Source organism: Lygodium microphyllum, chromosome 25 (genome assembly GCF_053477565.2).
Source record: "Lygodium microphyllum isolate KBCC chromosome 25, Lygodium_microphyllum_v1.1.10, whole genome shotgun sequence".
NCBI lineage: Eukaryota > Viridiplantae > Streptophyta > Polypodiopsida > Schizaeales > Lygodiaceae > Lygodium > Lygodium microphyllum.
Window position 1 is genome coordinate 7,868,075 of NC_141159.1, and position 12,232 is coordinate 7,880,306.

Sequence of the window (12,232 nt, forward strand, 5' to 3'; positions counted from 1 at the left end):
AAACATATGAAATAGCAATAGAAATAAAATCATGGACATGGGTTTGTATTATAAAAGACTATTGTTAAAAGTTGCTATAAGATCACTGATGCGCCTCTTAGAGAAGCCATAAGAAGGGTTTTTATCAATGGTGCATTCAACATTTAAAAATGTAGATAAATAAAAGGATTTTGATTAATGGTTATTTGACATTAGTAAATGCATATGAATTTACTTCGACAAAAGATGATTGTTAATAGATTTTACTAAATCAATGATGTGCCTCCTACAATGACTCTTATGTGGCACCTTACAAAATATTGTTCAATAGGACTTTTGTTCAGGAGCTAGAAACCTTGCTTTCACATAACAAAATCACTTTAAAATGTGTATACCATTGCAGTACACTCATCCAATAATGTCTTAATTTCAACGAACTCCATAAGGTACTTTAAATGGACACATATACAACACTCAACATAATTTATGTAAGGATGTTGGGATCTTAACTAGGATTCTCAATAATGATGCAAGGCCTTGAGCATTTGAAAGCTTATCCTAGCTTATTTCAGATAAATCTAATGTGGGCCCTCTCTAGCCTCTCAAACTTGCAACAATCCATCTATTCATTTCTTACTTCCAAGTTATCATACGAAGAAGCTACCCTTGTGTGAATGCCTCCATCCCAAACTTCTTCCAAATATGTGGATTGAAAGCACTAGACTGAAGTTATCATTGGAACATAGGTGGCATTGTCAAGTTCATCTAGTTTAAGATGTGATCAATATCCAAGCATTTTCTAATGTTCAATGAACAAATTATATACCTCTCCTACCCAAATACCTTCTAAACATTTTCACTTCAATCATTCTGAACAAAGATCATCTTCAAAAACCTTCAAAATTCCAAGCAAACAAAAAACTACAAGATCACCATGACAATAAATCTCAACCAATCAAAAAAGCAACATATTGAATTGAATCGATAATACTTCCACCTAACAAGAAAAGCAATAATGTTGGATCTAAAGAAGAAATGTTATCATAATACACTCACTTTTCACCATCTCTTGAATGCACATTCCATGACACAAGTAGCACATGCGTGTGCAGCACAAAATCCATAATACCCACCGCCAATAATCTCCATATACCAATTTTAGACTACCAACCAATGGGTTTCTAACGATGTTCGATAATGCCGCTTGTATGATCTTTACTAGAGACCAAGCTACCCTATGTGCTCATCACATGCCCATTGACAAGAACCATATCACCCACTACAATATACAAACCATGTATAATGGCATTAATGTTGATCCTAACAAAGGTTAAACATCAATGTTGCTCATGAGTCCACTTTTTCTATATAATGTTTCAAATACAAAACACACAAATAAATGTTGAGAATGTGTATGGCACTCCTCTAGCTTTGTCACTCATGAGAATTTTCATGTGATCCATGTTGACCAAATGCACACGAATCATCCACCACTGCTCAAATAATGTATGGCCACTTTGTTTGAGAGCATGTAGAATTGAAGTCTCCACCGTGAACCGTGTTATTACTTGTGCTTGGTGTTGAGAATCAGTTAAGTGTAATGGCATGTTACACTGGCACTTCGCACATACTTGAATTACTCATGCAACATCCTAGATAACATTTTATGTCGCATCTAGAAAAATCCACTAGCATGCAAGACCTTTACAAATATGACGCTTATCCCAATAAATGCAAAGACAATAAACACTAGTAAAAACGTAGACAGATTGGTGCCATCGGGTAAGCGCAACCCATAGATCAAACTCACACCCCCGCAATACTCAACCCATACTCCATCCAATTCGGCTACAACCCCGTTCCCCAATCAACAATAGTTCCATAACTTCACAGGTCATAATGCTGATGCTTGCTTCAAGGTTGGATGAACCTTTTTGTGCTTTGTGCACCCTCATCCAATGCAAGATTCCTTTAAACAATTAAGAAGCAACAGATTGATGCGTAAGAGTATGCAATAACACTTCCAGAACATTAAGAGACAATGGCTTGATGCTTATTTTCAAAGCAATCCGCAACACGTGCAACTACTTTCTAATATACTACCTATACGGCTACCTATATGGTACATCACATCTTCTGAAGAAAGAATCTCCCCAAGCTAACGCCGCAAGTTTCTCTCATTACAAAGGAACTGGCTATTATACAAATGCCGGAGTGCCCACACCATGCATATGTGAGCTCGTTCGACTTCTGAACAGAACTCTTCTCTACAAAACTTCATATCCTCCGTTTGGGGGACCAATTCAACCCAGCTATATACCTGTCACAACTTTAAGTGCACAAGGTAGAATAATGTAAGTCTAATACATCACTGCTACATCTATGCAGCATCAATTGCTAAATAGTTTGATAATGGCATCTGCTCCTGCCGTAAACAACCATGGCTGTTTGACATGGAACTGACAATCCATGATACCTGTTTGGGCATCTCTCATTAATAGCATGTTCACTAACAAAAAAGACTAACAAAGGTTTAACTCTTAACTTCAAGATAGCAAAACACAGACACTTTGATATTCCTCATCTTTACCTTTCCCATCAACTTTCTCATGGCCGCGTAGTATCTTCAAAGGAACAATCAGTGGATTTTGTAATAAATCAGAATACACCATCCCATGGAAGACATGTGCCGTTGAATCATCAGAACAAGAAGCAAATAATGGGTATGATGAATGAAACGAAACTGATCGGATATCTGCATGATGGTTCCTGATAGACAACAAATATGTTATACAGCTTAAAAAAACACTGAATTATGATCTCCACAGATTTAACCCTATCAACTGAGACAGCACATTATATGCTAACTTCAAGACCTTGCAGTCACGTCCTTACAAGCAGACAAAACATAGCACAAACGAGAGAGAGAGAGAGAGAGAGAGAGAGAGAGAGAGAGAGAGAGACTTGAGTGTTCTGTATGGCTTGGTAGAGAGATCCATATCAAACCAGCAGAGTTTTCCTTCCTCACTTCCAACTATCAGATTATCTCCTGGAATAATATAAAGCATGTGTCAGCAACTACAACCAGAAACATTGCAGCAAAAACAAGTTCATAAGTTACCTTTCGGATGGATAGCCATGGAAGTGATTTCATGTAGCCCAGTCAAAAGCTTTTTGGAGAGCTGCTGCTTGGCAAGATTGTATACACGAACGTGCTCTCTTGTAGCAACAAAGAGGAAAGGTTTAGAGGGATGGAAAAGCACGGATACAACTCGCCCATGCAGTTTCCGAAACGGATTTTGTGTTTGCTGCTTTGAAAGTTGATGTACAAGAACTGCCCTGTTATTCGGTACTAAAAGGTCAAGGTTATTTTAACACAATTACTGAAGTCCAGGTCTCACATCCAAAGGTACACAGTTTCCTGCCCTAGAACATCCACAGGCACATCTTCCTACCACAGTAACACTATACAAGAACTATTAAACAGGGGTTTCTTCCCCTCTACTCTCAGCATTCTCATCATGGAAGTGGAGAGAGACTGCAGGAATGGACTAACAATTCGGCATGTAATAAGGATATCAGTTGGTGCCACAGAAGCAAAGTAATCTCCCTTGTGATGCCATGCTATCGAAGTAACATCCTGAAAAGTAATCAAATATCAGCAGCTTTAAAAGCCTTCTCTTTTAGAGGTCATGTGATCTCAAGCACAAGTGTTAGACCTGCTTCATAGCTTATCTGCTTCAAGGAGCAAATAGGCATATATAATCATCAAATTGCAACTACTTTAAATAAACCACCTGAGAGCCCACAAATAAGTGACTGCAGCGACAGGAAAAGAAGTTTGTGAGAAAACTCCAAATTTCCTCAAGCACCTCAAACTTTCAGAAACATTTCAAATGTGTGCCAATCAAGCTATCATGAGATAGCTTCCTACTCTATTTCCATCAACGTTTTTATTGTTGTCCTGCACACACTGAAGACAACTACCGTGAAGATACAAGACTATGTATCATCAAGAGGTAGATGGACAGCAGCAAATGTACATGAAACAATTTCAGATCAGTCTGCTTCAAATCTGCAATTACAGATTATGAGTATGGATGAGGACTTGCATATCAAGGCTCATTGAGTTGGATAGTAATAATAGCTGCTTCTACTCCAGAGCAACCTTGGTTCAACCAGTGATGGTAAGAGATATGGACAAGCATCTAGAGATCCATACTCAATCTAATGGTCACAATACGACTGCTACTGCTCATTATGAGAAACTTGTCCTGAAGAGGCCCTTGCAATACCATTAGAAGAATTTGTGGTTGAAGCCAGCCAGCCTTTTTACACAAGAGTCGTGGAACCCTAAAATACACTGATTACAACAGGCAATAAATTTAGAAAATAAAGGGTAAATTGAAAATTCAGCACTTTAGCACTTTGGTCTAATACGCTCTCCAGAAAATGAGATGAGCCAACACCCAATTTGGCCCCAAATATCGGCGACCCTTCTAGTATTTCTTTTCACATTAATTCCAAAATCCTGTTATGTAACTGAAATTTGACTCAAATCCCCAAAAAGATGTCACACTTGCCTCAAACTCAATAGATACACCCTCAAGTTCTCAACTTGCTCTATTGACCAAGCCAATTCTCTCACACCATTTCAAATATCTTGCTGTTCTCTGTAACCAGCAATTATAATATCCAATTTGCCCCTTGATTCCATGATCGTGGAAGCTCAAATTGAATCCAGTTCCAATTGTATGCAATTCAGCCCTCTTGTAGAACTACAAAATCCCACCCATTCAACTGTCCGCTAGCTGAATATACATCAGAGATCTTCCTTAATTATTGAGGCATGCATGTTGCATCCCAACACAACCATGAAAAACCCTAAACCTTGTTGGTTTCAAACAGATCACCAAACCCCTAATCAGCAACAGATCATGTTCAAATTAGAGGCTCGATTCTTCAATTTCCACTGCTAGATTCCACACGCGTCTCTACTCCGAAAATAGCCCCAGACCAGCTCAGCTTGCTGCCTTGATGTCTCCGCTGCTCTCTCTCAGCCCAGAATTGAGTTCTCCACTCTCACATCTGTCCAAACAGCCCAAATCAGCCTCACACAGCCTTGCATGGCTCCCAAACTTAGCCGACTACCAAGTGTCAAACCTGCCCATGCAAACTCAGCCTCGACTTCATTTCTAAACCATAATAATTAATTCTATTGGAAAATACAAGGCCTTTGCCCAGACTCTCGCCATGCCTGGTCCTAATTTAAATTCTAACCTCTTTGAACCTGAAAGTCTTGAAACTTTCAATAAATTTTAGTCTAGGGCATCAAATCATTCAATTCCCTAATACCCATGACACAAAGAGGTTTAGACCCCTACTATACAAGTCTTGACTCAAAGAGATCTAGCTCCCTACTATCCATGATGTTTGCTATCATGTCAAACATTTGAACTAGGTACAAAACCCATAGAAAGTTGATTTGGACCTATATAGAACCCCGTCAAGAGGGCATGCTGAATATCAAGCCAACAAGACCAAGTTAAAATTCATACATGAATCGTAACTATCATCAAAACCATAAGGGATAAATCATGCATCCACATGCCAAAAACCAACATTGTTATCACCACCAAGGCTAAGTAATGTGTAGATAAGAGCATAAGCAATGTCTCGTAACAAGATCTGTCACAAACAGTGTCTCATAGCAATGATGTATCACTTGCATCATATACATCTCTGCAAAGTGCATTACTTCTATACAACATGTAACTCACACAAATGTACTTCTCTTGCATCGCTAGTAACATGTATTCCATACATGCCTTGCAAATGTACATCACCTTCCAATGTACATGCCGTGTACTCCATACATGCCTTACTAATGTATAGTTTTAGAGTCATGGTAAAAACTATTCCCATTTGCATACTAAACCATAGTGCCTTGTACACTAAATAGTGATCCCCAAGGTAGAAATATTGTCAACATACAACACCATGGATGCAAGCAAAGTACATCCAAGATCCACTATACACGTGAGGGGTCCATCACTAGGGGAGTGGAGGTGCTACACAAGGTAAAGTATAGCATTGAGGATGATCTACCATATCACCCTCTTCCATCCATTTGCATCTATAAGTGAAACAATTCTAAAATTTAATCAAGTAACATATGAAAATTTTACCTCCAACCTTACTTGTCCCAAAACTTGCACTAAGTTCAATGCATTTTTCATTACGATCACCCAAATCCTAAAAACTTTCGAATTGCTGCAAAGATGGTACATTTGCAGCAGTTCACTTGAACAACATTACACAAAGCTTTTTTGGGGCTCGCCTTGTTACATCCTTGGGCATCCCAACGGCTGCTAGTAGCATTGGTCACAATGGTTATGAAGTGACTTAGTGTAAATGCACTATGTACACTTGGGGTTAGGGAAATCGAGTCCTGTCTATTGGCTTCAAGATCCTATTACACACCATATTATAATCACATCTCTTGGACTCGTGGGCCATAGACTGGCATATCTGTATACCGAGATGGTGTGGTTTGGTAGCATGGGACGCCAATCCTTGGGATGTAGTCGTGACCCAAAGTGCTGCTAGCTCCCAGGCTTAGGAGTAAACCCATCTGGCTCTATGGCTAGGAAGGGAGTCTAATGTCCAATCCCTTTATATTCATGGATATAGCTTATGTTGTGTCTCGTGTGCAAGTTGGATCTTAGGTGAGTGTTACATTGGTATCTCGCGCGAGATTTGACGACACGCACAAATCCACTTTCACTCACAGAACAATGATGGTTCACACCTAACAGATATGCTTTTATCTTGTTTAGGGTGGTTAAAACATTGCTAGCAAGAAAAGCATACACAGGAGACATGTGTTGCAGGTGGTAGGTGCAACAAGATACACTTCTTGTTTGTACGATAAGGTATACTTCTTGTCCAGTACTCATATTCAGTGTTTTGTTGAGATGATGTGTGTGCATAGAGGTTTTTGATTGTACTAATGATTGGAGCCCAAAGAGCTACCACTCCGAGGCAATGGCAGACCCATCATCAATGGTTAATACCTCCACATGTAAACACATCAAAGTTTCTGTTTTGACACTTGACTTAACATTTGATATTAACATCGTAATTACTTTAATGTTAAAGTTTAAAGGTAAATGTTACTATGTTCATAGCTTTTAATGTTTATATTAATGTTATTGTTATTTTTAATATTACCATTATTTATTAATGTTAACTTAATGTTGAAGACAAGGTAGAACAAGGATCTCTAATGTCAAGAAGACAGAGACTCTAATGTAGAGGAGTGAAAGAGTTTATTGTGTCGAAGACAAGGTAGAACAAGGACCTCTAATGTCAAGAAGACAGAGACTCTAATGTAGAGGAGAGAAAGAGTTTATTGTGTCAAAAAGGAACAAAGAATCTAATGACGAGAAGAAAGAGAGAGAGAGTCTTTTGTTGACTATGCCATTGCACAGAGAAGGCGTTTGGGCACGGGGGGGTGGGGGCCGCGTAATTTTGCAACAAGGATGATCTGGTCCAAGTGTTTCTCACTCTTCCTTCTCTCTCATGTCTTCCTTCCTAAAGACTATCAATGGATTGGATTACCGCTAGGTTGACCCACATGGTCAAAGAGAAAGGAGGAGCAACCTATTTGACTCTTAGATGTTATGACATAGTATCCTGAAACAACATTTCCAAGCCCCTGAAATGGAACAACCTTTTCAGACCGAAACCGAGACACGAAAATGGCATTTTGAGATATTGTAGCAAACAGGCAAATTGGCTCATCCAGAGAAAAAAGGCATTCTCCTCTAGCTTAGCACTTGTCTTCGCAATCATCTCCTCCTCTTACTCAAGCCTCATTTCTTCTTGCAACTCCTCTAGACTCTACCTCCTCCTCCTCCTCCTCCTCCTCCTTCCTTCTTCTCCTTCTTCTCCTTCCTTCTTTCCTTCTTCTTCCCTCGTCTTTCTAAGTTCTTCTCCTTCCTTCTTTCCGTCTAAGTTCCTCTTCTTCTTCCATTCTTCTTCTTTTTTATTCTTCTTCTAAGTGCAAATGTGCCAACCAAAGTCACGGTAAGTCTCCATCTTTGGTGCCGAAAACGTATGGGAATTGAGCTACAAGAGGATGAATCCTCTCATCCAACACCACATAGGGGTAATTAAGCACACGTGGAGCAAGGAGAGGCTAGTGGGCCTAATGGCCCTAACCTGAGGTGCTAGTGACCCATCAAAATGAAGTGCATCCATATCCATATCGGATCCTAGTGCAAAAATGACTATGTTGCTATCTTCTAGTGGTGGTGGACAAAGGGATTCATTGCATGGTGCAAGTGTCCATGTTAGGTTAGGGCTACCCAATGTACTTAGATTATTGCAAAATAATGTCCCTCTCAACTACAATAAATTGTATGCCAAGATAGTAGTGAAAGTGGTCAAGATCTGTCACCTCAGACGCATGCTACAATTCAACTTTTAAGGCTGAAATATGTATCTCATGAGGTCTAACAACAACATGACATCCACATGAAGAATGAGAATCAAGAGGCTATCCCCATCTTTGCAAACATAAAGTGTGATGTCAATGTGTGAATTACTGAAGACAAAAGCAATCAAGTATGCATGTATCTTTTCATACCATGCCCTAGGTGCTTGCTTTAAAAGCCTTATGCAAACGGCACACTTTACTTTCTGAAACTTTCTAACCAAAGCCAAGAGGTTGAGTGACATAAACCTCCTTATGAAAATCACCATTCAAAAAAGCAGTCTTCACATCTAATTGATGCACATCCCAATCATAATGAGCAACCAAAGCAATGACACTGCAAATGGTAATTATATGTAAAGTGGATGCAAACATCTCATCATAGTCAATCCTATGCAATCCTATGCTTTTGGGCATACCCTTTGGCAACAATATGTGCCTTGTATATGATCAATGCTACTATCAAATCTGTGTTTTAATTTGTAAACCCACTTTGTACCTATAGCATGTTTGTGAGTAGGCAAGTCACATAGCTCTCATGTGCCGTTTTTATAAATAGAGTTTATTTCTCATTACGTAGCTGCCATCCAATGTTCATTTGCAAAGCATCATGTAAAGAAACAAGTTTCTCATCGCATGCAATAAATAAAAGTGCCTGCACAACTAAGTTACCTTGTCCATGGCGAGTCGCTGCTCTAGTTCTACCGGAAAGTGGCAAGGACTGCTTGCTATCTCATAATGTATCTAACAGTCATCCAGGGACCATTTTAGCTTCCTGAATTGCAACCCTCTCATCAGCCACTTCATAATTAGCAATGCCTTGATCAATCCGCTGAAAATCACGCTGGTATTCAAGTGTTTCCTGCTGATTTTGCTACTGTAAACCCTCACTATGTTGCTGACATTGACCAAAATCAAGTGCACCTTGATGATACAGTCACAACAAATTGTCAAACATGTCCATAGGCCCAGCGTTGGGCTGATTTTTGCAGTCCATGAAGGGGTGGCCAGCATCTGTCAAACATGTCCGTAGACCCAACATTGGGCTGATTTTTGCAGTCTATGAAGGGGTGGCCAACATGTTCAACGAATATTGCATCTCTACTAACAAATATCTTGTTGATGGAGGGTTGGTACAAACGGTTCCCTTTACTTTCTACACTCTAACTGATAAAAATGCATTTGACAACCTTGTCTTGCAATTTAAGTCTTTGTGGTTGTGGCATCAAAGCATATGCCAAACAACCAAAGACACGAATATATGACATCACTGGTTTCCGACCATTCCAAACCTCATAAGGCATACATTCAGCCAATACTTTAGTTGCGCTGTGATTCAACATATACACTACATACATAATAGCATCAAGCCAAAACTTTGGAGACAACTTATTGTGTGACAATATACAATGTGTCATTTTCATCAAAGTGTGATTTTTTCTTTCAGCCACACCGTTTTGATGAGGTGTGTAAGGTGTAGTATGCTACTGTATAATGCCCCTTTTGACCAAAAAAGAGTTGAATTCCCATGACATGTATTCGCCTCTTGATCAATACATAGTGCAATCAACTTGCATCACCAAGAAGGTTTTAAAGCATGCAAACACTTCTGATTTGTGCCTCAAAGCATATGCCCAACAATGACAAGTCATGCCATCAATGAAGGTTACAAAGTACAAGTATTGTTCGATGGATTTGATACACATGGACCAACAAACCTCACTATCCACAAGCTGTACTTTTTGATCAACACGCATAGTTCCATCTTTGGGAAACAAAGCATAATGCATTTTGTCAAGTACACAATTTTCACATACATTTTGAGTAGGTGCTTTTAGTGGAGGAAGATCAAGCACCATATTTTTTCTTTTTAGGCAAAGCAAACTTGTGTCATCCACAATGGACGCATCAACATGTAATGCATTCTCTTCTAGAGTCATGACACCTCAGGAGTCAATTTAGCATTGCAGTTACCAATCACCAATGGCATTACACATGCACGTGATGATATAATGATTGTTCATTGATTTTGATACTCAATAGTTACTAGTACTCACTAGACCTTCGACAAATTATTTACATGGCACACTTACATATATCTTGATTTTCCTTATTATGCATCTTGGTTCCACCATTCTTGCTTTCAATCTTCATATGATTCATGTATCATAAATGATAATTCATTTTGTTGTTCAAAGTTTTAAAAACTAAGTCTTAACTATCTTAACCATTGAGTTTTCACTTGCGACACATATAATGAATCATGATTTCGATCATATCACATGAAGACTCAAAATTTTGTATGAAATTTGGGTAGATTTTGTTGTAGGCATTGATATATTTACATACCTATGTAATAACATATTTATTTTAGTATACAATCCGAAATGCCATTTTCCCATTTCCAAAATTGGGTTGAAACTCCAAAACTCTAGTTTTTCTCATTTCCATTACCTCCATTTTTGAAACTCTCCTATACCATGTGCTACGATCAAGTGTAAAATGAAGAAGAAAGATTTAGACGGCATGTTTTCTTTTGTTTCCCTTCTCCAAACCTTTTTATTAATAAAGTTGTTCCCTTGCTTCTCCCCCCACCCAAAAAAAAGCCTTCGAATCTGCATTAAAAGCAAACTAGTTTTTTTCCTCTGCTTTGCAGCCCATTTCATTAGCAATCTCTCATATTCTCTTTCGTGAATACATTGCTTTTCTCCCCAAAGAAATTGATCTCTCTATTTTCCTTCTTTTTCTTTGCTCTCTATCGACACCATGACTTCTCACACTATCTCTCCTTTTGATACACTTCCTACAACCAAACCTCAACACATGGAGGATGTCTGACCAGCTTCTCCCAAACTCGAACACACACACGAGCACTATCTCGAAGACTCTTCTTCTATGAAATCTAATGTAGACTCATCCCTTGTAGTGGTTCTGCAAGCTCAAATAAAAGCCATGCAACAGAAATTGATCGAGCTACGCATCCCATTTATACCCATAGGCACAAGAATGTTGCCTCTGCTATTCCAATCAAAACTCTTTAGACGGGAAAAGAAGGAATGCAATGAGACCAACATTGACTCATGGTTGGTCAAGTGGACAGCTTATTTTAATTTGTATCAATTTGACGACGCTCAATAAGTCAAACAAATACAAATAATGTTTTAGGGGAAGGTGTATGCTTGGTGAGCACAATCACGTCCCAAGCTAGAGACATGGGTATATACTCAATCCATTTCCAAAAGAGGTTTGTGGTCGATGATGGGATTGAAAATTTTCGCAAACTATTTGAGCTCAACATAGGGGAGAAGACCTTGGACATGTATTCACAGGAATTTAAAGGTTTTCTTCACAAAACAAAGCCCTCGAAAGACCCGCAAAACATTACTCTATATGCGATATCTATTTAAGTTGCCACTGGACTACCAAAAACGAGGTGCTCCACAACCCCTCACATTCTCTAGAGAACATCTACAGATACACCAAAAACGTTGATGATACTCTAGCTGCAAGTAGCCTCCAATTTTGATTGATGCATGTAGGTAAGTATCAACTAGCCTCTTGTGAAAACATGAGTTTCATGTCTCTCATCTAGAATTTAGAATGCACATTGAGCTCATCCAATCATTTTAAAAAGCATCTAATACTAGCCATAATATCTTGCTGATCCAACAATTACGCAAAAGTTTGATAAGAACAAAAGTCATTATATCTGCCACATAAAATGAAATTTCCACTACTCAAGTGAGGTAGAAG

The 12,232-nt window shown here is 38.8% G+C and overlaps 1 protein-coding gene across 2 annotated transcripts in view; it reads right to left on the reverse strand.

Moving 5' to 3' along the window:
* Positions 1-1,829: 1,829 nt before the first annotated feature.
* LOC148013884 (Transducin/WD40 repeat-like superfamily protein) overlaps positions 1,830-12,232 on the reverse strand; it is a 43,596-nt gene continuing 33,193 nt past the window's right edge. The window contains exons 12-16 of one of the 2 annotated variants that reach the window (XM_087666286.1): positions 3,554-3,619; positions 3,101-3,320; positions 2,944-3,028; positions 2,570-2,748; positions 1,830-2,455 (exon numbers count right to left, since the gene is read on the reverse strand). In XM_087666286.1, the coding sequence (XP_087522412.1) occupies positions 2,370-2,455; positions 2,570-2,748; positions 2,944-3,028; positions 3,101-3,320; positions 3,554-3,619 (636 nt within the window). In that variant the 3' untranslated portion in view covers positions 1,830-2,369. Of the gene's footprint in view, positions 2,456-2,569; positions 2,749-2,943; positions 3,029-3,100; positions 3,329-3,553; positions 3,620-12,232 lie in introns of both variants that reach the window. The other variant, XM_087666284.1, reaches the window with a different exon arrangement.